General features: G+C 52.0%; 1 protein-coding gene across 1 annotated transcript; it reads right to left on the bottom strand.

The window, feature by feature from the left end:
• Nucleotides 1-5,088: 5,088 nt before the first annotated feature.
• Nucleotides 5,089-25,808, bottom strand: LOC142930352 (uncharacterized; the record flags this gene model as incomplete). Its single annotated transcript, XM_076072475.1, has 14 exons — nt 5,089-5,158; nt 6,658-6,740; nt 9,086-9,151; nt 9,732-9,803; nt 10,003-10,016; nt 10,285-11,167; nt 12,793-12,934; nt 15,876-15,956; nt 16,704-16,797; nt 22,094-22,252; nt 22,889-23,058; nt 23,364-23,468; nt 23,782-23,931; nt 25,618-25,808. Coding segments are annotated over 14 exons (2,280 nt in total), but the record flags the coding sequence as incomplete, so codon positions are not given.
• Nucleotides 25,809-26,274: the final 466 nt, after the last annotated feature.

The following is a 26,274-nucleotide window of genomic DNA, read 5'->3' as shown; positions in this document are numbered from 1 at the left end:
ATGACATGTTCTCAATGATGTTAATTCTTTGTTGAGTTTTGTATACGCAATGCATCATCGGCTTCCATCATCTATACACTGCTGGATCAAGGGCTTTTCCAATACTAAAGATAATAATCTTGATTTGAAGCTTTCCCACCTGATGATGGACGCTTGTGTTGCGCCCGAAACGTTGTAATTTATTTTTATTTTATACCTACGTGACTTTACTGAAAGAACCAAAGAGTCTTCTTTTCGGTAAAGTCACGTAGAATGAGAATAAAATAATAAATTGATAAAATAACACAATAACATTCTCATGACGTTTCGGCCACAACACAAGCGGCCTTCATCAAAGAAGATTAATCCTTGCAGTCACGAAAGCTTTAAATCGAAATTTAACCAAAGAGTACCAAAGATAGTACGAAGCATTTAAGATGGTTCACAAAGGTGCAATCGATATCAACCTTTTCATCAAATGCGTTTATTATTAGGATTATCATCACGACACAACTTTTAGACAGCTTCAAGTACGAGTTTCTGTGTAACCAAAGTACGCATTACGTATAAATGTCATTTTAAAGTTGGCATGTTACAATACTTTAAAAACAATGGGAAATGATACTTCAATTACATCATGGGACCTCCTTTGCCAGTACCAAAATATGATAATAGGTTTTCCCCTTTTTTCTGGCATCTTAACAATGTTAAAACATCTTAACACCTGTTTTGTTGCCAGAAAAAAATGGGAAAACCTATTATCTTATACTTCAATTGCATGTAAATATAGGCAACATGAGGAGAGAAAAAAATCAGTGGTCACCACAGGAGCCCGGATAGCTCCTGAAATGCCCTCCTCTGAACTCGAACCCCCTTGTGAAGGCGCAGACCCCTGCAATCACTGGTTCACATGCCTGCTGGCGGAAGGCAGGGCCTCCAACGAGAGCGGATTGCGGGTGGCTACTGCAGAGCTCATACACCATCATGAGGAGGCGATTTTGTCCGGCTCTTCCACGCTGTGCCAGACGTCTCGGAAGAGGTGGGAGTATCCAGACATCTTGACAGAGGTAGGAGTATCCACCACACTTTCACCTGCATCCACCACACCCAGACCTGCCGATTCGACTCACCGAACTGTGGTACAGAACCCTTTCACCACTGCTGGGTGGTGTAGGTGGAGGGGATTTAATAAACCTCCACCATTGTTCCAACTCCCGCCGCCAGGAGGTCGAATTGAACCAGCGGCCTTCGGTGATTGCAAGTCCGGTCTCCGTGTGCTAACCCATTACACCATCACAGGTGGCACTGGTGAAGGTGAGGGAGCAAAGACGCGGGAGCATAGATGTACTGCACAACAATAGATATCACCGCACTCCCGTCCACTCACAACATAGCCATTTTCCCGTCAATGTAAATACGCGTGGACACTGCCAGGGGAATGTGGAGTTTCCACCAAGTGGTCAAGGGGCACCCAAGAAGGCGATTGCCACCTGGCGGTTTTTCTGGCGTATAAAACCACAAACGCCTCTCGCTTGAGAATGAGGTGATCATAAAATGAGGTGATCATAAAATTAGCACGCCAAAGACACGCGTCTCTTGACCAGTGGGGCACAACCACGGGAAAGAAGTAGAGTCAAGGACTGTGTAATGTGTAATAAGTTAAAACGGAATGGCAAAGAGAATGGGAAAGGTAAATAATGGGAAATAAGAGGAAAAGGTTGGAGAAGAAATGGAAAAAACGGGAGCAAAGGGTCAGGAAACATAATCAGAATCTTTATTTATCCTGGAGAAAGCTGTGAAGCTATTTTTTTTTTTTTACAAATTTCCAGTATTTTTCCGCAGATGTCTAGCAACGTGGTTAGGAAGCAGAGGCGACAAGGGCCTCGATGTCGTTGCACGGAGAGGTATCCGTTGCCACAGGGGGCGGTGAGGAGAGGGATTCAGAGTGAGGGTGGCCACACAGAAGTCACATGATTTACGGGAGGCTTGAGCTTCCTCAGAAGTAGATATATAGAGGAAAGGGTTGGTGAATAAAGCAGAGATTTGTTCAATCTATTCTAGATTTGAAGCTTTCGTGACTGCAAGGATCCATACTCTTTGGTTCTATTCGGTAAAGTCACGTAGGTAAAAAATAAATAAAAATAAAATCACGACGTTTCGGCCACAACACAAGCGGCCTTCACACAGCTTAAAGGTCGCAGTCTGAGCTTGGCTCCGTTTCACTCCAGCGCAGTCTTCGAGACAGGCTGGTCCCTTCACCTGATGAAGGCCGCTTGTGTTGTGGCCGAAACGTCGTGATTTTTGTTTTATTTTTTTACCTACGTGACTTTACCGAATAGAACCAAAGAGTATTTGTTGAATCTCCATGATGCCACTGTGATGCAAGTTGGCCAAGAGATTGCAGTACTACAAGTGCATGGGTTCATGAAACATATCTGTGCAGACCTATGAGCCTATCTTGAACCTACTGAAACCTTAAATATTTATTTCGGTTTTGGGTTAACCCGAACCAAAGTGGAATGGCAATAGGTTCAACTGTTTGTATATATGTACCGTGGTAAAGTCACCTGATTATTATTATTTAACATCTGTACACCTCAACACATTAATAAAAACACAGCAACTTTCCACCGTGTTGTTTTCTTTGCGTTACCTGGGCAACCTTGTCAACGCCGTGTGACCTCATTCGGCCAATCACGCGTGTTCTTGTGCGCACGTGCAACACGACAATAACGTGAACAAGTAAATTGTCGACAGCATTTGCTGTGAGCCCGCTTACTCAAATCCAAGGTGTGGCAGCCCACCGCTTAAGCCAGAGAAAAACATAATACAGAAGCATAAGTAACTTCAGTGTCCAACAGAGTAAACCTTCGCACCACCGCAAAGATAATTGATGTTGATATTTCACGATTAAAAAAAACCCGTTAACTGCTTGCCCTTTATACGTTTCCGGCCTTCGTGTGACAGCTAATGGTATGGAATGTCACGCGCGCATAGCTTTTTATCCTGTCCTGAAATAAACAAATGCTGGACCCCCCCCACCTGCAGTGTCCCTGAAATATCCCTATCATCTCACATCCCCTTGCTTGTCAATGTCCTAGAGAGGGTCGCATTCTCCCAGTCGCTCGGTGAAACGTCACTCGCTCTCTCCTCTGCCGCCCCCAGTTTGGAAATGATCTCCGACCACCCCTGGCCGACCGTGCTGTCGACTCCCTGCCCCTGTTCTCCGTTTCTTGCGCAGCGTGCCTTGAGATGCAGTGGCACGTAGGCGCGATATGAATTAAAGTTTTGCCGTATTCTCCGGATAATAAGACACCGTTTTGTTCGCCCGAATTTTTAAAGGAAGAGTTTGGTGGTGCCTCTCATAATCCAGTAGCTGTGTTCCTACTCGTGATAACCTGGGTTTTAAGAGTTGCGCGTTTTTAAACGTGCGTACTTCCAGATCTTTAGAACTCTATTGACAGTGGACAAGTTTTGGGGTGCGGCTTACATTTGTGGGAGTGTCTAATATTCCTGAGAATACGGTCATGGTAACTCTAAAACACATGTATTCGTGAACATACAAAAACAGATGCATCTTTATCCTGCTTGCGAGTACGGATTAGTTGTTTTCAAAGGCTGCACACGTGTGTATATATTATCGCTATAAGTTACTGCGTGAGATGAGAGGGTGAATTTAAAAAGGGGTCGTCCATGTGTATTGTGTCATAGCACTTTTTGCACTCGAGCCCAAACCCAGTAAACCCGAGTTCAATTACTCGTCGCAGACATCTGCGGTAGCAAGTTGAATCTGAACCCGGCAATGCGTGAGTTCGATTCCCGCTCACGGCCAACACCGGTGACGATCATCTGAACCGGTCTTGACAAAGGCGGCCGGGCGTGGTGCTGGTCGCCCACCCCCTCGTGTGCCGTGCCGGGCTTCATAGGCGCTGCTACTCGCTAACAGCACTTGCCCCAATAGTCTGTTAAGGCTATACGGGGATCTTTGTTTGGGGAACGGTAGTGCAGTGGTTAACATGCTGCGCTACGAACCCGGCGACCCGAGTTCGAGTCCAGCTCATGATCAATAATGATGACAATTATCTGAACCGGTCCTGGGTCTCCTCCTAGATTGGCTTGGCCTCGAGTGATTAACTGGTGAGGTGTGTAAACAACAACACTGGAGAGACAAAGGCGGCCAGGCATGGTGCTGGCCTCACCACCCTCCTTGCATGTCACGCTGGTCTTAATAGGTGCTCACTAACACTTGTCTGCACAGTCTATAAGGCTGCACACGGAATCATTTGTGTGTACATGTACAATGTTTTGTTTCTGTATGATATTTTGTGTATCTTTATAAATGCATGTGTGCGTGTGTGTATGAGCATTATGCCCTCTCTTCGCTATGCTTGCGAAACGTGGAGCCCTTTAGAGGAGCATTTGGGCTGGTTTTAAACAATTAGGCTGGCCTGCCTACGATCCATCCTAGATTAACCAGACTGAATTGTGTGAGGAACTCAGATCTTTGAAAGATCCGGTCACAGTCCCCATCATCAGTGAGCTCCTCTGACAGGCGAGGCTGCGTTTGCACGGTCATGTAGCCCGCATGCCCAGCCACCACATGGCCAAGCAGCAGCTGTTTGGCCAGATGGAGGGGGCAAAATAACCGCGGTGGCATGAGCTGGAGAAGAGATGGATTGATGCGGTACAGGAGGATGTGGAGCTGATTCGATTTGTAGATAACTGGTACCAGCGTTGTCAAGATCGGCCTCTGTGGAGGAGGCTCATGAAGGACACTACTGGGCAGCTGCAACGCAATTGCCCTCCACCCACAACACAGGGCAGAGCAGCGACCCTCACAATAACGAGTGGAATGCCGGGCGCCTAAATCGCAGCAAGTTGGCGCAGTGGGGAGCACGGGTGATGCACCTGCCAGACGTTTATGTTGGTTAACTCACAACAACACCTGGGTCTGTCCCACGACCTTCTTGCCTGCAGCTAGCCTTCCACACTTTTGCATTCACGTGACGGCCTCAAAGTGCACCTAGCCTGGCCCACGTGGCGCGGATGATGGCACCGTCACTCGGCGGCGAACGGCAGCCGTGTGTGTGTGAGCGCGCGCTCCTGCCGTCAGATGATGGTAGCGATGGTGACAGAGTCTCGCTTCATCCCCATCTGCACGCTCTCTCCTCTCTGAAACCTGTGCACCGGAGAAAAACAAGAGATGTGTCTTGAGGACACGTGCAGCCCTTTTTGTCAATCCACTGTTGGATGAGGGCCTTCCCCGCGCCGTGCGGGTTATGAGACCATACCGCACCGGTGCTACATCGGTTCGTGATGTGGACCAGAGGTAGCGTGTTTGCCGCTCGTTGCAGAGGTTCTATTTACCATCTTAAACTATTTTTTTTTACCAGGTAAGGCCCACTGAGCTATCTATGCAGCTCTTTTTCAGAAGGGACCTGGCCACAAATGATAGTTCAACGAAGTGGCTTATCGTGTGGAAATGTATAGCAACCAAATACTCAATACGTGTGATGTTGATTCTAAATGTGAAGGGAAAAACCGCAGGATCTGGAGAAAATTTCACGCTACGACGGGGAGAGAGAGAGACACGCAAACTACAAATATACAGCAGGCGTCAAGGTCGGGATCGAATCCACGACCTCCTGCATACCAGGCGAGGTAGTTAACATCTTGGCACGGTGGTATTTCACGGTTTGAACCCAGCGGCCACCCTGGTTATTACTTGAGGTATGTGTCGGCCATAATAGTACGCCGCCATCTGCCTCTCGGTGGACGATCCCCATGACGTTATTCACAAGAGTTAGGCCATTGTGTGCCGCCCACGTCAGGGTGCAAATTCGAAAATGACGCTGAAAAGTACTCCATTGGAATTAGACAAAGTTCCCCCTTATAGCCTTTAACAGACTGGAGGAGCAAGTGCTGTTCGCGAGCGCCTATGGAAGCTGGCACGGCACACAAGGGGGTGGGTGGCCACCACCACGTCCGGTCGCCTTAGTCTCCCCAGTGGCGATGTTTACTACACACCGCACCAGGTACACATTTGAGGCTGGTCGACCTAGGGGAGGCCCAGGACCGGTTCAGATTGTCGTCACTGGTATGGATTGTGAGTGAGAATCGAACTCGGGTCACCAGCTTGTCCTCCAGCACCTCCGATGAGCGTGGTTGGCTACATACGGTGCGAAAAAAGTTCAACATACATACTGCAGCGCACTAACCGCTACACCACCGCTCAACACAATTACACATAAACACACGGGAGCAGAAGCAATCTTTACCCACTACTGGCAGCGGACTGATGCCGCCCCCCCCCCCCATGTCACTCTTGCAAATGAGACTGGTGGAATGTTATCTTTCTCGCCTGGTATGCAGGAGGTCGTGGGTTTGATCCCAAGCCTGACGCCAATATATTTGGAGATTGCATGCTCTCCCCGTGGCCGCGTGGATTTTTCTCTGGGTTCTCCCGTTTTTCCCTCCACATTTACAATCAACGTGCGCCGAGAGTATTTGGCCACTATAAATTTGCACGCGACAAGCCACTTTGTTGAACTATAATTTGCGATAGCCAAGTCACTTCTGAAAAAGAGCTACACAGCTCAGCGGGCACTTAACCTGGTAAAATAAACAGTTTCAGTTTATAGTTCTCCGCACGCAGAGACCACACACACACACTCTCACCTGGCTTCCTCGTATTTCTTTTCCCGATAGAAGGGGCTCCGCTTGCTCAGGTACAGCAGCACCAGGTCACAGAAAAACGCCCCCTGTGTGGCACAGTCACAACGACAAAGATCACCCCCCCCCCCTCCACAGCGCACGCGGACCGTTGGGCGAAGCGCTGCCGTTGAGGCCGGCGCACCAGCGGGTGGTGCGGCTAGCGCCGTGCCCCGCCCACCACCTTTGTCTCCCCAGTGCTGATATTTTGCACACCGCGACAAGATGGTTAAGGTCTTCAGATTCGGCATTGCTCACTGCCCCACGGGCTCCAGGCTTCACACTTGGAGGGTGGTGACGGCGTCTTAGCAATTGCGGCACCTAAACTCTGGAACTCTCGTTGCCGTTCGAGGTCCGGACTTCCGAGACAGACGACAAATCTTCAAATCTCGACTAAAAACATCTATGTTTAAAACGTCCTTCTCACTTCTTCTTCTCCTGGTTGTCGTTAACTATTTTCCGCCTTGCCATGCATAGCGCCCTGACAGCGATTGTTTAAGGGCGCTTTATACATTTACATTATTACTAGTCATATGAGTAGGGGGTCGCCACCCTTTTTCCACCGTGGACCAAACCCAGACGCCGTTCTTCAGTCAGCACTGTGGTCCATCAGCAGCGGTGGTACAAATCAATCACTGCTACCTGCAGGACAGGTGTCAACCTTTACATTTGAAGGCTTAGTCGACCTTGGGGATGCCCAGAACCGCTTCTGATATCACTCACCACTGATGTTAACCGTGGCCAGGAATCGAACGGAGGTCGCCTACTTACTACCGTTACCATATCCGAAAAAAAAGACAAAGATCCCCCATATAGCATTTTAATTGACTGCCAGGGCAAGTGCTTTTAGCGAGCACCTAGTAAGGCTGGTGGCAACACGAGGAGGTGGGTGGCCAGCACTATGCCCAGCCGCCTTTGTTTCCCATGTGCCGATGTTTACATACTAAGTTAAGGCTGAGTCGACCTAGGGGAAGCCCAGGATCGGTTCAGATTTTCGTCACCAATGTTGGCCATGAGCTGGGATCGAATTCGGGTCACGGGGTTCGTAGCGCAGTGCGCTAACCACACTTAACTCCCGACGCCCTGTAACAAACACATAGATACATGTTGTAGAGATTTAACTTCATTTGCAATTGCACTTGACATCATATATCCTTGTTTGTTTACGTATTATATTTGTTCCACATCTCTGTATCTTAATTGTAAATGTACTGCGATCAGTTTAACACGGAGGAATTCGCAACCAATATTAACTCTAAGAGGTTTTTGGGTTAGATGGCGAAAATCTAACACAAAAACCTCTATTATGGGTACTGCGAACAGTAAAAAAAAGACTTAATATTGCTTTACGCTGTCCAATATTTTGTTATTGCTCATGTTGTGTTTCTACTGATTTCTGTGTGCTTCATTGCAGTACTTTGTTTTTATTTTGTAATATCTGCAACCCATCACTGGCAATTGAGACTCATCCTGGTTTCTTGAGTTCATCTGGTGAAAAAAAAACTTTTAACTTAAACTAGCTCGCTCGCTTATCATCTCACTCACTCACTACCCGTTCACTCACAGTCTCACTGAACCACTCATTCGCCAACCTAGTCACTCACCCACTCATGTACCATCTCAATCACCATTACTCATTCACCCATCCACCATCTCACTCACCCACCCACCAACCCACTCATGTACCATCTCAAGCACCCACTCATTCATCCACCCACCATCTCAATCACCCACTCATTCACCCACCCACCATCTCACCCACTCATTTACCCACTCATTCACCCACTCATCAACACTCAGTCACCCACTCATTCATTCACTCAACTGATCACTCATCCACTCGTTCACACACACACACCATCTCCTCTCACCCACTCATTCACACAATCTTGCGAGTGCGACTTTGTCCTTGCCTCTTGAGCTCACACCTGGTGAAACAAAATAAACTTGAACTTAACATATACCATGTAGCCCATGCAGTCACACACATACGGATCACGTGGGTAGCACACACGTTCCACTGTTCACACGTACAGTCAGGATGTGTGATAAGGAGGACGTAATAGATGGGGGTGAGAGGGCGAGAGAGACAAGGAGAGGGTGAGGCTGGCAAGGAGCTGCAGAGTGAGGGAAGGGAGAGGAAAATGTGAGGGCGGAGATGAGATGGGAAGAGCGGGAGGGGAAGCGAGGGGAAGAGTGCTATTTAGCGAACGCTGTTACCTGTGACTGAGCGGTTAGGACAATGGATGATGCACAGATTGAATCATTGCAAAACGCGAGAGAGAATGAGTGAGTGAGTGAGGGGGAATGAGTGAGACGGGGAGCAAGTGGGAGAGTGTGGGGGCTGTGAGAGTGAGGAGAGAGAAAGGGAGAGCAAGGGGGAGATGTGTCTCACCGCTCCGAGCAGGGCCAGGCCTGATCCCACGTTCACGGCCGTGGGAACGATGCTGAACCTGCCCGCCTGGGTCAAGGGTCATGGTTAGTTCATTATGTATATGTTCGTTTGCAGCTCAGGGTCAATCCACTTCTGGATGAGGATATTCCCACGCCACACACCATGTGGGTCTTGAGGGGGGGGGGGTTATTTGACCATACTTCACCATGCTGGTCAGAGCAGAGTTGATTAAGTTTTAGAGCATACTTACGGGCAGCATAGTAAGTACAGTGCAACACTGGCTTTTGCTGCACTCCCATCTCAATCAGAGCTGTAAATTCCACATTTCTATGAGAGAAACCACGAGTTCATCACTAGGATAACTATTAACGATGTCTCGCAGTGAGTCACTGTTTCTTTTTTTGACTGTCCCAGAAGGGTCTGTGAGTGAGGCTGAGATTTGGCAACTGGCCAAGTCTCATTCTCGTGAACTCGTGCCTGAATTACCACGATGTCACCTGGCCAAACAATAATAAGAAACTAATAACGATCTTTATTTAAAGAGCAGAGCGCATTTCGTACCACAACGTTCAAGGCCACTTCACGCAAAGTTAAGATAAAAGGGAAACGTGAATAAAATAGGTCGCATGTCCCGTGTGGCGCTCACCTTGCCGAACACCAGGACGTCAAAGCGGATGCCGTAGACCTTGAAGAGCTTCCGCTGCTCACCGCCGTCCGCCTACCGGTAGTATTTGGCGAATCTGCATGGGCCGAAAGGGTGCGGGTTGAAGGGTTGCGGTGTTGGTCAGCGCGTAACGTTCGTTGGTTGGGGTTCTTGTTTTTTTAACGGTAGGGTTAGGGTGAATGTTGCAGTTCGGGATTGATGTTAAGGTTAATGTTACAGTTAGGGTTAATGTTAAGGTGAGGGTTAATGTTACGGTAGAGGTTAATTCTACGGTGAGGGTTAATGTTACGGTGAGGGTTAATGTAACGGTGAGGGTTAATGTTAGGGTGAGGGTTAATGTTAGGGTGAGAGTTAATGTTAGGGTGAGGGTTAATGTTAGGGTGAGGGTTAATGTTAGGGTGAGGGTTAATGTTAGGGTGAGGGTTAATGTTAGTGTGAGGGTTAATGTTACGGTGAGGGTTAATGTTAGGGTTAATGTTACGGTGAGGGTTAATGCTATGGTGAGGGTTAATGCTACAGTGAGGGTTAATGCTACGGTGAGGGTTAATGTAACGGTGAGGGTTAATGTTAGGGTGAGGGTTAATGTTAGGGTGAGAGTTAATGCTACGGTGAGGGTTAATGTTACGGTGAGGGTTAATGTTACGGTGAGGGTTAATGTTAGGGTTAATGTTACGGTGAGGGTTAATGTTACAGTGAGGGTTAATGTTACGGTGAGAGTTAATGTTACGGTGAGGGTTAATGCTACGGTGAGGGTTAATGTTAGGGTGAGGGTTAATGTTACGGTGAGGGTTAATGCTATGGTGAGGGTTAATGTTACGGTGAGGGTTAATGTTACGGTGAGGGTTAATGCTACGGTGAGGGTTAATGTTACGGTGAGGGTTAATGTTACGGTGAGGGTTAATGTTAGGGTGAGGGTTAATGTTACGGTGAGGGTTAATGTTAGGGTGAGGGTTCATGTTAGGGTGAGGGTTAATGTTACGGTGAGGGTTAATGTTAGGGTGAGGGTTAATGTTACGGTGAGGGTTAATGTTAGGGTGAGGGTTCATGTTAGGGTGAGGGTTAATGTTACGGTGAGGGTTAATGTTAGGGTGAGGGTTAATGTTACTGTGAGGGTTAATGCTACGGTGAGAGTTACGGTGAGGGTTAATGTTACGGTGAGGGTTAATGTTACTGTGAGGGTTAATGTTACTGTGAGGGTTAATGCTATGGTGAGAGTTACGGTGAGGGTTAATGTTACGGTGAGGGGTTAAGGAAGATGGTGAGAGTGAAGGGGCCCACCTGAAGTTGTACCCCGAGGAGGAGGCATTGAGGTGGGGTCGCGCTGCGTCGAGGCGGTTGAAGGAGTCGACGGGGTGGCACTCACTCGCTGGGCGGTCCAGGTTACAGCTCCACTCGATCTGAACCCCGATAACGCCACCCTGTACACGCAGCATTACACACACAGCATTACACACACACAGCATTACACACACGCAGCATTACACACACACAGCATTACACACACGCAGCATTACACAGACACAGCATTACACAGCATTACACAGCATTACACAGACACAGCATTACACACACACAGCATTACACACACACAGCATTACACACACACAGCATTAACACAGCATTACCAATACCCGCCATACGCCACTAAGTGAAGGTGACGTCACCACGGCACCTGTGCCAGGCCAGGTGCACTTTGCGGCCACGTGAAGTGTCGAAGGCTCGCTGACGGGAGGTCACGGGACAGACCCAGCAGGTGCCATGTTTTGACTGACCGAGACGACTGGTTGATGCACCAGCTGTGCCCCCCACTGTGCCAACTCACTGTTTTAGCCACCCGACGTTACACTTGTTTTTGTGAGCGTCGCTCCTCCGCCCTCCGGTGGTGTTGGAGGGCGACTGCCTCCAACTGCCCAGTAGCAGCGTCCTTCACAAGTCTCCATAAAGGCCGATCTTGACACTGCTCGTACCAGTCATTGGCAACTCCACTCCAAATTCAAGTTTCAAGTCCACTCAGCTCCATATCCTCTGTTACCACATAATGCCATCTCTTCTCTAGCCCATGCCACGCTCGTTTAGCCCTCTCTATCCGGCCGAACAAAAGCTGTTTGGGCATGCTGTGGTTTGGCATGTGGGCTACATGACCCAGCCAATGGAGGATCTCACCAATGGGACTTTGTCCAGATCAGTAAAGGATCTGTGAGCTCATCACACAATCCAGCCTGGTTAAACCCAGGATTGATCGTGGACAGGCTTGCCTGAATGTTTCAAACCAGCCAAGATGTTTCTTTACAGGGCTCCATGTTTTGTAAGCATAGAGAAGGAAGGATATCACTGTGGGCACGAAGATCCAAAGATTCTTGCGGAGCAACAAGCCAGGCAGCTTCCACACAGCAGCATTATACTGGTAGGAACCTCCTGGTTACACCAGCCCACAGGGGATTATTGTGTCCGTCCGTCCGTCGTGCATACAAAAATGGGAGGTGTGGGGCTGGGTAGAGAGGGGAGGGTGGGGAGGGGCTGGGTGGGGAGGGAGGGGCTGAGTGGGGAGTGGAGGGTGGGGAGGGGCTGGGTGGGGAGGGTGGGGCTGGGTGGGTGGGTGGTGGTAGGGGTGTGGCTGGGTGGGGAGGGGCTGGTCACCCCGTGGTGCCCTTATAAAACTCAACGTTTAACCTACTCACGCCGTCTTGTGCCCGCCCTCACAGTCGGGCATATTTGCGGAATACACCACGTGGTGCCGCCGTTGACCCTGGCCATTGACCGAGCAACCCAACGTTCCTACCAGCTCCCTCCGCAGGAATGTGTTGTAGCTGCTGAGTGAAAAGATAACGCCGCTGGACTGATTCGAAGTGAGACATCGACTGCCAAACTGGAGCTGGTCATAAGCACACTGCCCAGGTACAGAAACCTCTCCATTCTCTCCACAACTGCCCCATCACTCATTGGGAGTGGAGGGGGTGGAGTATGCACCCTGTGTGTACGTGGTGTACACGCCGTGTACACGTAGTGAGTCATGTCCGCGGCGTGTTGCCAGGCAGGGCGCCACCTCCACGGCGAGGCTGTGGAAGTCCTCCCCGGCTGCGCGCACCAGCTGGCCCAGGCGGAAGATCGGGCAGTAGGGGGCGGCCGTGGCGCTGTAGCGGCAGCGCTTCAGGTAGTCCGCCTCGGCGCGCTCCAGCACGTTACGCCTGGCACGCCGGACACACGGGTGGACACGGGTGGACACGGGGGCACACGGAGACGAGGGCAGGGTGAGGGTGTACCGTGAGTGCCTGGTGCGGAGTGTAACCATTAACACTGGGGGAGACAAAGGCGGCCGGGCGTGGTGCTGGCCACGCCTCATCGAGGGTGCCATGCCGGCCGTCGCTAGCAGCACTTGCCCCCAACAGTCCGTGAAGGCTACACGGGGGATCTTTGCCTTTGTTATATATCACCAGACAAGAGGCTCCTCTGGCGCTCCCTCGAGTCACGTGGAGGTGGCAGTGACAGTGACGGAGCAGTTGCTGTACCGCACCACTGTGCCGTGCAGTACAGGTGTGTGTGTGTGTGTAGTACAGGTGTGTGTGTGTGTATAGTACAGGTGTGTGTGTGTGTGCAGTACAGGTGTGTGTGTGTGCAGTGTGTGTGTGTGCAGTACAGGTGTGTGTGTGCAGTACAGGTGTGTGTGTAGTACAGGTGTGTGTGTGTGTGCAGTACAGGTGTGTGTGCAGTACAGGTGTGTGTGTGTGCAGTACAGGTGTGTGTGCAGTACAGGTGTGTGTGTGTAGTACAGGTGTGTGTGTGTGCAGTACAGGTGTGTGTGTGTGTGCAGTACAGGTGTGTGTGTGTGCAGTACAGGTGTGTGTGCAGTACAGGTGTGTGCGTGTGGAGTACAGGTGTGTGTGTGTGTGCAGTACAGGTGTGTGTGTGTGTGCAGTACAGGTGTGTGTGTGCGTGCAGTACAGGTGTGTGTGTGTGTGCGTGCAGTACAGGTGTGTGTGTGTGCGTGTGGAGTACAGGTGTGTGTGCGTGCGTGGAGTACAGGTGTGTGTGCGTGCAGTACAGGTGTGTGTGCGTGCAGTACAGGTGTGTGTGCAGTGTGTGTGTGTGCAGTAAAGGTGTGTGTGTGTCTGATGGAGGTGTGTGTGTGCAAAATGCAGGTGGGTGTGTATGTGCAGTACAGGTGTGTGTGATGTAGGTGTGTGTGATGTAGGTGTGTGTGATGGAGGGGTGTGTGTGTGATGTAGGTGTGTGCGATGTAGGTCTGTGTGTGTGTGATGGAGGCCTTAATAGGTGCTCGCTTACCATCGCTTGCATTCTACTACTGAATTTTGAAGATCACATTGACTATATTGGTAAAAAGACAAAAATAAAAATTGGTTTTCTGTATCGACACAAGCACTGCTTCCCCCCAATGTTCCGTTTGGAATTGATAAAAGCTACCATACTGCCTCTACTTGACTACTGTGACATCGTGTATAAATCAGCCTCAAGTACTGTACTGAAGAAGCTTGATTCCATCTATCACTCGGCCTTAAGATTTACATTGAAATGCCCATATAGGACTCACCACTATGATTTCTACATTGGGTCAAACTTAACATCTCGTAATGTTCGACGGCTTGTGCACCAGATCTTATTTATTCACGATGTACTTACAAAAAAATCCGCAGACTACCTACTGGATCTCCTCTCTGTTTCAAAGAACAAATTTGACCTCAGGTCTTCGCTCATTTACCAGCTTCACATTCCCTATTGGCGTACAAAAACTGCAACTTGAATCGCTACCAATGAGATCTTCTCTCAAAACTGCTCTAGAGGAGTTGTACACCCCTTGCTGCCACTGCTATTCATTGGCGTAAAATAAAATAAAATGTTTCGCTCCGGATGACGCTGCAAAGTATTATCTGTATTTTGATTTAGCGTGCTGATCTTAAAGGTGCATTGCAAAATTTGATACTCCGACTGATGCTTCTGTTGTTGTGGAGTAACTCATGCAGCCAGCTATGGCTCTAGGATTTGGTGTTACATGTTATTTACGTAGTTTATTGTAAAAATTCGGTCACAGTCCCTATGATCACTGTTACGTTGCAATTATGGCTTTATTTTTTGGTGATTTTCGAAAACGTTTTTTTGGGTTGGACATGTTTGTTTTGTTGTAGTACGGAGTTAGACTGATGGCCTTAATCTAAGTTTTATTGTGGCTGTTGTTGTTGTTTGACTTGCATCCCACTGGGATTTTTTTTGCACAGCGTTGGTGTACGGTGCTTTTTTTCAGGAATATTTTGCCGTTTTTGTCATGGATTTTCTGTTTGCACAGTCACATGGTCACTTTAAGATGTTTTCTTGTTCGTGTTTTAGGTTTTTTTTGTTGTGGTTGCACCCGATTCAATAGCCGAATGGCTCACAGGGCTATACCAAAATAAATAAACTGAAAAAAACAAAAAAACCATGTATGTATGTATATGTGCATGTATGTGTATATGTGTGTGTGTTAAACTTCCTTCGCACTGTACGTAGCCAACTGTGCTAATCGGGAGTTGCGGGGGAAGGACAACAAACTGAACACAAATCATATTCTTAGTTCTTTCGGTAAAGTCACGTTGAAGGGAAGCAACAAAATAATAAAATATATATAAAGCAATATAAAAATAATTATATATAGTATTATTTTGTTGTTTCCCTTCAACGTGACTTTACCGAAAGAACTAAGAATATTAATTACTGCAGTCACGAAAGCTTTAAATCAAAATTGAACACAAATCAGTTCTAAATAAATGAGTTTGTCAATCTCGATGATGATTTAAAAGTGCACCGCTCCAGTGGCTTCCTGGTAGGGGAGTGAAGAGCGTTCCAGATAGCCGCAGAAGCGTATCTGAAAGCGTGCAATGCAGTGACCGCACGTACAATCACACGTAGGACGACTCAGCCCCAGGTGAATACCTGGTGCGGTGTGTAAACATCGCCACTGGGGAGACAAAGGCGGTCGGGCGTGGTGCTGGCCACTCACCCCCTCGTGCGCCGTTCCGGCCTTCACAGGTGCGACTCGCTAACAGCACTTGCCCCTACAGTCTGTTAAGGCTATTTGGGGCAGCTTTGTCTTTGTGCATATATACGTGCGTGTATATATGCGTGTGTCGAATGTCTCACTTGCTGAAGTCAAACTTGGGGAACCTGATTGTGTTCTTGATGAAGACTGTGAAATTCTCAGCCCCGGCGAGCACCGGCCTCCTGGACAGACGCGGAGAGAGCGGGGACGACGCTTGCTCGTAACCACACACGAGTTCACAGAACCTCCTCGCTGGGGCTACGCATCTCCTCCACACGAGACGACACTTCGATGAGCTATCATTTGTGGGTGGCCAGGTCGCTTCTGAAAATTTTTTTTGATAATTTAGTTTAATCCATAATGCGTTTTTTTTGGGTTAGACCACGTAAAAAGTTTAGTTTAACCAGCCGACCCCGTTAAATACTTTCCTCAATCTACGCTTACGCCTCACTGTGTCCCCGAAGCGAACGGCAGTGAAAACCCACGAGGGATCCTCTCTGTAATCCCGCTGGCAGCAGCGAAGCTTCCTGCCTGACCCCTCTGCCGAGCCGCGTGGTTATTTTGTGTGGCGGCTTTCTCGCCGCGCTCCGAACCACCAAACCCCCCCCCCCCCGAGTTCAGTTCTCTCTCGCAGCCAACGCCAGGTGACGGGCGTCTCAACCCATCCTGGGCCTTCCCCTAGGTCTACTCAGCCTTAAATGTCTACCCGGTGCGGAGTGTAAACATCACCAACCTGCCGGGGAGAGAGACAAACCGGGCGTGGTTACTGCCCACCACCCCGCTCGTGCGTCGTGCCGGCGGCCTTCACAGGTGCTGCGACTCGCTACTAACGGGGGATCCTTGCTGTGTGTAAAGGTGTCCATGCAGCTCTCCATACAGGTGCTCATACAGGTGTTCACGCAGGTGTGTGTGTGTGAGGTGCCCCTCACCGTGGGGCCGTGGCCTTCTCCACAGGGCACCAGGCTGAGATCTCACAGGTGCGTATGCCCGGGCTGTAAGGAACACAGCGACCGGTCCTTATACCTGGCAGGCAGAGGAGGACAGGTGAGCGGCTGTCTGTGTGAACAGGTGTGAGCGTGAACAGGTGTGTGGAGAGGGTGGCCACCGCTTTCACTGCACACCGAATCCGGAGAGATTTCTGAGTGCTACGTCGATCACAGCTGTGCGGAAGTCACGTAAATTAATACATGTGTTGAGGAGTTCCCGACGACGACTCGGAGACGGCTTGAAGGTAAGGGCTTTCGCCAAAGGTTTATTAAGTGTATTACAATAGCACAAAGGGTGGGACAACTTCCCAGGGGTTAGGGGTCCTACACTAAGTCCTGGTCCAGCCCGGCTAGCTCCGGTCTCTCTCCCTCGAGTCGGATGGGGGCACTAGCCAACCCCACCGACCGGGAAGAGCAGCACCTCCTACGGCTACCACCGGCTTCACTCCTGACTCTCGTCGATCCCTCTCTACCCCTGGTTCCCTCTCCACCCTTCTCACTCTACCCGTTCCCGCAGTGACCCCGCTTTCGTCACGGGGTCCCCCTTAAATACTAGACGAGACATGACGTCATCGAGCCCCCCAGCGTGCATGATGCCACGTTCCGTGACATCATCGCACTGGACGGCACACATGACGTCACGTCCCCATTTTACTCCTCTACACATACAAACGTACACGACACCGGCAGCGTAAGTGCAATAAAACGGTGAAAGAGACAAAATGGAATGTTTGAGAGATGCCACACGCGAGACGCTCGGACGGCAACCACCTGCTTTGTGATTCCCACAGCCTTCGGCAAATCCCTCACGGTCAACGTTGGCGTTCCCTTCGCCGACGTCATCACCACGTGAGGCTTCTCCACACCTTGAGCACGTGGCTCCTCGCTTGCCCCTCCCAGTTGACGCTGCCCCCCGTGTTGAAGCTGCCCCCCGTGTTGACGCTGCCCCTCCGTGTTGAAGCTGCCCCCCGTGTTGAAGCTGCCCCCCGTGTTGAAGCTGCCCCCCGTGTTGAAGCTGCCCCTCCGTATTGACGCTGCCCCTTCGCGTTGAAGTTGCCCCTTCGCGTTGACCCCTTGCCCACCGGATTCTCTGCGCTCGAGAAACTCGTGGGCTGGAGGAGAGGCCGAGGAGGATGGCCTCATGGTCTCGCGAGGCTGCATCAGATCGAGACTCGGGGATAGGAAGGGGGCTTGCTTGAGGAGCTTTGCCGGAAGGGACCCCTGGGGAAGGGGGCTTGCTTGAGGGGCTTTGCCAGAAGGGACCCCTGGGGAAGGGGGCTTGCTTGAGGGGCTTTGCCAGAAGGGACCCCTGGGGAAGGGGGCTTGCTATGGGGGCTTTGCCGGAAGGGACCCCTGGGGGTTGAGCGACCCAGAGTGGATGCTGCCGTCCGGGCATGTGCTCCCACACTTGACTTGACCGTGGCCCTTTCCAACATTTACAAAGCCCAGTTTCCGCTTGGCTGGAGACCGTTTCCATGTTCGGTCCGCTTTGCCAGTGTGGCCTTTGTGGCGTTGCAGGGCTAATGAACTACTTTTGTTGCATTGCAGGGCAAGTGAACTACGTTTGTTGCGTTGCAGGGCTAATGAACTACGTTTGTTGCGTTGCAGGGCTAATGAACTACGTTTGTTGCGTTGCAGGGCTAATGAACTACGTTTGTTGCGTTGCAGGGCAAGTGAACTACCGAAGGATGCAAGCAACAGGAAGTACCTCCTCCGACTAAACAAAGCGTGCGGTGAGTGCGGCAGGTTGCATGGGACCGGGACTTTGTTCGGCTGCGTGCCAGACCGTGCCACAGGCAACTCAGTGGCTTGGCTGTCGAGTGTGCAGGCGGTGTAACTGCACCGGAGCCCACGGGACGGGGCGGCCCAGGGAGACCTCGGTTCTCCGTGCCGACCGTCGATTCAGCGGTGTCCAGGAACGGAGCACGTGTCAACGTTCTCACCGCTTCGCAATTTTAATTAGCGTTGACCTTGTTAGAGTGTTGCAGTGTTCAGTTTGTCGTCCTTGCCCCTGCACCTCCGATTAGCACGGTCGGCTACATGAGGTGTGAAAGAAGTTCCAACGTACGCGCGGTACAACACCTGAACCCCCACCCACCACCGCACCTTCGTGAGCCCGCGCTGAGCGGCGTGGTGGAAACGGTCCTCGCGAGTTTCGACGTGGAGCCCTTAACCCAGAACAGGGGCCCGTGGCAGGGCGGCCTCCTGCCGCACGCGTCCTCGTCGATGACCTTGGCGGGTGCCGCTCGACAGACGCCACCTTGCCCCGACCTTCGCCAAGACGGGTGGAGGCTGCCTCTGATTCTCGGGCGGGCGTCGTACAGGAGCGGTCTCGATCGTCCTGCACTACTCGTCCGGCGCGAGCGACATCGTCGGGGCTTGCTTCCACGCACAGCTGTTGAGCCTCGCTCTGCCGCGTGGGGCCACCGTGGAGGTGGCCGCGGAGCACCGGGACGGCTTCCTGCAGCTGCAGAGAGGCGAGTCGTAGCGGCCCTTCTGCATAGCACGTGACAGTGGGGGCACTTTATTCCAGGCAAGGCCCCACTGAGCTGTCTAGCTGTTTTTTCACAAGTGACCTGGCCACAAATGATATGTGGGCTTATCATCATGATCATCATGTGGAGATTTCTCGCAGCCAACTACTCTAAATGCGTGGTGACGTTGATTCTAAATGTGGAGGGGAAAACCGGAGGGACCCGGAGATAAATCCACGCAGTGACCGCGGGGAGAGACGCAGGCTCCTTGGGGCCTCGTGTCAGTGGCGTTGTCTCCGAGCTCCAGCGTGCCGCTCGCAATCAGAAGGTTGCCAATTAAATTTTTTTCCATTTAAATTTCCATACTTGGCAGTAAGTCCCGAAATTCCGAAGACTCGCTCGGTGAGAGGGATTCTCTGGGTAAATGGCAATGAACCTGAGAGGTATGGCAAAAAGAGAAGTAATAAAAAATGGTGTTGTTCGGGAAGAATGGAAGGAACCGGAAAGAGAGGAAGACCTAACAGAGCGAATCTCATGACCACAAAATAAGAGATTGGTGCCAGATAGGTGTGGCCCTGCTTGACCATACTAGCACTACATGACAGAGAGGAAAATGGGAACAAATGACGAAACGTGCAGTGGACACCCGCGGGGCTATCTGCCCCATGGTTCTTGATGATGATGATGATGCGTGAAAAAATTGGCAACCAGTTTTTTTTACCTAACCCATCGGGCGGCTGCTAAATTTTAACCTTAAGAATCTCGATGTTTACTTTGGCTCTCGTTTCGTTTGCGCAGAAATAACCGCCGGCGACCCCTGCGTGTCGGCGTCTCAAGATTTCGCGACGCGCCTCTTCCCGGAGGTGCTCGCCAGGCTGCGGAGCGCCGGCTGTGCCATCTCGGCAAGCCTCCTGCAGGCCGACGAGTGGCGGGCACAGTGGCACCAGTGCCACCAGAAGGCGCAGTGACGACGTCAAGAAGGGGGATTCGCGCGACATGAGAAAAAACGATTCAATTTGGGGCATCTGTTCCCGTGGGGAGAAATGTGGGGGGCTATGGGGAGTAGGAGGAGGGGGGGCTGTGTGGGAGAGCAGGAGGGGGGGGGGGGGCTGTGTGCGGGAGCAGGAGGGGGGGGCTGTGTGGGGGAGCAGGAGGGGGGGGGGCTGTGTGGGGGGGGAGGAGTAAACCAATGTGCCACCCGTGGAGTATGTAAGTAATGCTCCACGCACGTAAATATAAATACAAATGTATTGACAATAAAAAATCGGAACGTTTTGTTCAGTGGCACAGTGAACTGTTCGTGATTTTGTATCACATCCCGCGACATATATCCCAGCACACATTTGACCATCCTAGCCCAACCTGGGGAGGAGCGGCGGTGCAGCGGTCGGCACGCTGAGTTGGGTGAGCGGAGTTCGATTCCTGGCCGCAGGCTGATATCCGTGGCGAGGGATATCTCACCACGTGGTCCTGCCCCACGCTTCACTAACCCACATTGACCAGTGTGGGGAGGTATGGTCAAACAACCCTCAAACATCAATGGGGAGGCCTTCCAGGAGGAGTTGTAGGTATAACCAAACTTGGTAATGTTAGTGACATTGAGGCAAGCAGTTTGGCAGTTAAGAACAAAGGTCAAAATTAGTAAAATCACCCAGTAACATCAACAATGGGTGGATGGTCGATCCAGAGGCATCACAATGTTCAACATTGTGAGTGGGGCTTGGGCAAGCCACCGGCGCCGCCGCCGCGAGGAATTTGGGCGTTGACGCAGGACCGTCGGTCACGCCGACGCCGTGCCGGCGTTGTCATCGGCACTGTGAGGCGCAGTGCATGGAGAGCAGCGTGTTGCCGTGCCGGCTGGACACGGAGGTGACCGCGTAGGGGAACGTCTCTTGGAGCTGCACGGGCCCAGGGACGCAGGCCTCGCCGTCGGTCCGGCCCAGCCTCCCCCGCGCGGCCTTCCCCCACGTGAACACTTGCCCTCCTGGCACGAGCACACGAGAGAATCACGCACGCGCGTGAGCACGGATCTGCACAGGTTATCATTGTGCAACGAAGTTAACTCGTGGTTTTTAAGACACAAACGCGAGTCATCGTGCGTGAACGCGCGTTGGCGCGGCTTGCGTGAAACTAAACCGGAGAGACGCACACACGCACGAGCGGGGGATGTTTCAGCGAGACAAGGGAGCATTGCTTGAGTGCTCATCTCCATTGCCGGTGGTGGAAATTCCCCATTCCTACAGCGGTGGGCCCAGTCTGTGCAAAAAACAACAACCTCTGACTCCACACAAAGTGTTACTTAATTTATCACCACGGGAGTGACAATATTGATGGTGGGGCGTCTGAGCCAAGTGCTCTGAGCAAAGAGGCCCCCACCTCCCTAGCATAAGGTGGTCATGGTTACAGACCTTTCACCATTCAGCTGCTGGATGAGAGCCTCCCCCACACCGTGAGGGTTATTTCGCACTGGTCAGTGCGTGTTGGTGAAGGCGGGGAGTGCACAGACACACACAAAGATAACAGAGATCCCCCATATTAGGCCGGCACGGCAGACGAGGTGGTGGGTGGCCAGCACCACCTCATGGCGACCTAGGAGAGGCCCAGGACCGGTTGAGATAATCGTCACCGGTGTTGGTGGCCTGAGCTGAAAATGAACTTGGGTCTCTGGGTTCGTAACGCAACGCGCTCACTACACAACTGCTACACTACTGCTCCCTACGCACGCACGTTCACACGCGCACGTTCACACACGGACATTCACACACGCACACACGCGCGTGTTCACACGCGCGCGTGTTCACACACACGCACGTTCACACGTGCACACGGCGGCGTCAGCAGCGGCACCGTCGTCGTCACCTTCGGCGACGGCCACGGTGAAGGCGTCGCCGCACGTGACCTGCACCACCTTCACCCCGCCGAGCCCGTCCACCGGCTGCGGCGCCCGGCTGCTCGTGCGAGCTCCCCCGCCAAGCTGCCCGTGCTGGTTGCTTCCAAACGTGTAGCACGTGCCCGTGTCTGCACGACGAGACGCGGCGAGATCGGCAAAGAATTTGCCAGGGCTGGTGACCGAAGAGAGGAAGGCGGGGGGGTTCAGGGACAGGACGAGATAGACGGGGGAGATGGAGGCGGAGTGAGACGCCCTACACACGAGGCAAAGAGAGACGGGACAGACGGACACACCAGAGAGAGTGCGTCCTGGTGGATTACAAACGTGCCACGACTGACCGCGTCAGGACTGACGACCGAGTCCGTCACAATGGCACGAGCGCTACGTGCAGAATTGCTCAGCTCGGTATTTTGAGGACGATGCACACGACGGAGGTGAAGGAGAGCGACGAAGACAAGGCAGACGGAGATTTAAGTATCTGATCAGCACGGTTGGCTACGTACAGTGCGAAAGAATGTCGACATACATCATGTTCGCCTTTTGGCGTCGTTCCTCCGTCTGACACTGGTGAGACTATGCCCTAACGAAGGCCGTCTCTGGTGTCGGCCAAATCAGTTTCAAAGACAACGCCACGTATAATTATCAGCGCATGTTTTTGTTTGCACGTTCACAACAAGTACCGTGTGTGATTAATGCGGGAACTTGATTCCTTGCAAAAGGTTTATATTTGCTGTTCAAGCATCTGAACACAACTCGCGCCCCACCTGTGACGGCGGCAGAGTGAGCGGTGCCCAGCGCCACGTGGACCACCCGGGCACCGTCCAGCGGGCTGGACTGCACCGGCGAGAGCACCAGCGACTCCTCCGTCTGCTCCGCGGGGCACGCGGCGTCGTCGCCGTCGTGCGAGATCTTATCCAGGCCCAGTTTGTTGTACCTGCGGTTCGCGTCGGGCAGACGTAGAGGGGGCGGGGGGGGGGGGCCAGGGGGGCATACGTCCCGGTGCAGTTGTCAACTCGGCCTCAAATGAGTACCTGGCATGGTGCGTAAACCATCGTCACTGGGGAGACAAAGGCGGCCGGGCGTGGCGCTGGCCACCCACCCCCTCGTGTGCCACAGTGCCGGCCTTCATAGGTGCTTGCTAACAGCTCTTGCCCCAAGTCTGTTAAGGCTACACGTGACGGGAAGGGGGGGAGATCATTTGTCTTTGTATGTAGGCGGTGGCTAGGAGATGTTAACTACCTCGCCTGGCATGCAGGAGCCTTGGGTTCGATTCCTGATGTCTGCTGCTGCTGTATATTTGCGCGTCTTTCTCTCACCGCGGTCGCGTGGATTTTTCTCCGGTTCCTGCGGGTTTTCCCTCCACATTTAGAAAAACGCGTTTAGAGTATTTGGCTCCATACATTTCTACATCGTATTAAGCCATTTTGTTACGCTATCATTTGTGGCCAGGTCACTTCTGACGAAGAGCTACATCGCTCAGTGGGCCTTACCTGGTAAAATAAAAAAATTGTTTGGTTTAATAGTTTTAGTTTCGTCCGTTGAACTTCTTTCGCACCGTACGTAGCCAATCGCGCTAATCGGAGGTGCGGGGGAAGGACGATAAACAAACCACAGAGGAGCAGTGGTAGAGAAATGAGACTTTGAACCCAGCTCGTACCGGCTGCTGCCGCAGGCCAGGAGCCTGCCACTGAAGGTGACGTCATGGAGCAGTCGATGCCGCAGTGCGCGGTGCACGGCTCGTAGGGCGGAGGGACGGCCACCGGCTGCGGGCACAGGTGGAGCTCCTGATTGCCCAACCCGAGGCGCCCTGGGGGATTGGAGAGACACGCGCAGACGCATGGAGAGACAGAGATGCGCATGGAGAGACAGAGAGACGCACAGAGAGACAGAGAGACGCTAAGAGAGACAGAGAGACACACATAGACACAGAGAGACAGAGAGACACACAGAGAGACAGAGACGCACAGAGAGACACACAGAGAGACACACAGAGAGACAGAGAGACACACAGACAGAGAGACGCACAGAGCGACAGAGAGACACACAAAGAGACGCACAGAGAGACACAGAGACACACAGACAGAGAGACGCACAGAGAGACACACAGAGACACAGAGAGACAGACACACAGAGAGACGCACAGAGAGACAGAGAGACACACAGAGAGACACACAGAGACAGAGAGACGCACAGAGAGACAGAGACACGCACGGAGAGACAGAGAGACACACAGAGAGACAGAGAGACACACAGACAGAGAGACGCACAGAGAGACAGCGAGACACAGAGACACACAGAGAGACAGAGAGACTCACAGAGAGACAGAGAGACACACAGAGAGACAGAGAGACGCACAGAGAGACAGAGAGACACACAGAGAGACACACAGAGAGACAGAGAGACTCACAGAGAGACAGAGAGACACACAGAGAGACAGAGAGACGCACAGAGAGACAGAGAGACACACAGAGAGACAGAGAGACACACAGAGAGACAGAGAGACGCACGAAGACGCCGAGAGATGCACACGGGGCTGAGTCCGCGTGCCGGTGTCGTTACGGAAAGTTTCGTGACATGTGTGGGTTTGTTTATTATAAATAAGCATTCATATTGAACTACAACTGACTTTTTTATTGTACCAGGCCCACTGAACTATATAGCGTCTTTGGCAGAAGTAACCTGGCCTATCACAAATGATAGCTCAACGATGTGGCTTGTCGTCATGTGGACATTTATAGCAGCAGCCAAATACTCTGAAATGCGTGGCGATGTTGATTATAAATGGGGAGCGAAAATCCGGAGGACACGGAGAAAAATCCACGCGACCACAGGCAGAGAGAGAGAGAGACGCAAACTCCAAATATACAGCAGCAGCAGGCGTCAGGGTCGGGATCGAACCCATGACCTCCTGCATACCAGGTGGGGGAGTTAACATCTCCTAGCCACCGTGGCATCCTACTTTCACGCCGGCAGCACTGCGGAACGTAACAAAGAATCGCTTCTTCGCATGTCTCGTGCGGCAACGCAATCCGTCGTGCGCGGAGGGAACGGCCCACGGAAGCGGACACTACAGAGCTGCCTCAGATTGCCTTCAAAGCAAAGGGAGTTCATAACATTGTGGCAATTTTTCTGCCAAAAGTGAGCAGCGATCGCCTCCATTCCTTCCCATCAGTGGCACCCGTCGGGGTGCAGAGCAAGTGACAAAAACAAACACAAGAGGTATTGTGGGTAGAGGGCGGGGTAATCAGGCGACGGGGGCGCGCACGAGCCGTCCCTGCCCCCGTGGGAAGGTGCCACGCGTAACGGACGACGGCAACGCGTGCGGAGGGCGGTACCGACGAGGAATTGCACGCGCCCACCGTGCGCACGAGAAAACTCAACGTATAGGCCTCGGCCCCCGTGGTTCCGTTGAAGAGTGGGGAGCTGTGCGGCGCGGCGTGCCGGGCGGACTGGTCGCCGTGCACGTGCGGAGTGCACGGGTGTGTGGTCTAACCTCTTGCGGCTACGAGCCAGCAGCACGAGGATGTCCCTCGGAGAGGGCGCTAGCGCGGAGGGCCCCGTCACTCGGTCGGCGAGGGCTCGGCGGGAGCCAACCGACACGGTGGAGCGGACCGGGCGGACATCGTGCCCCACCTGCCTAGCGAGGGCGGTGGGGTGGACGTCGGGCCCCACAGGTGTATCTACCAGTAGTCATCTAAGTCGACCCGTGGCACCTGCTGGGTCTGTCCCGTGACCTCCTGCCAGCGGACTCTCGACACTTTACGTGGCCTTAAAGTGCACCTGGCCTGGCACAAGCGCCTGTGGTGACGTCACCATCACTTAGTGGCGATTGGCGGTTGTTGTTGTTTGTGATTAGTGGTTAACGACGGCGAGACCAACCCGGAGATCCAAGTTCAATTACCACTCACGACCAACGCCAGTCACAATTATTGGAATGGGTTCAGGGCCTCCCCTAGGTCGACTCAGCCTCAAATGAGTACCTGGTGCGATGTGTAAACATCGCCACTGGGGAGACAAAGGCGGCCGGGCGTTGTGACTGCCTTCATAGGTGCTCACGAACAACACTTTCTGTAACAGTCTGTTATCGCTACACGTGGGATCGTTGTTGTGTGTCTTTGTGTCTTTGTATGTATGTGTGTGTCTGTGTGTG

The sequence above is a fragment of the Petromyzon marinus genome, chromosome 38 (genome assembly GCF_048934315.1).
Source record: "Petromyzon marinus isolate PM22_M1 ecotype Great Lakes invasive population chromosome 38, UKy_Petmar_22M1.pri1.0, whole genome shotgun sequence".
Taxonomy (NCBI): Eukaryota; Metazoa; Chordata; class Hyperoartia; order Petromyzontiformes; family Petromyzontidae; genus Petromyzon; species Petromyzon marinus.
This window is presented reverse-complemented; position numbering and strand designations above follow the sequence as displayed.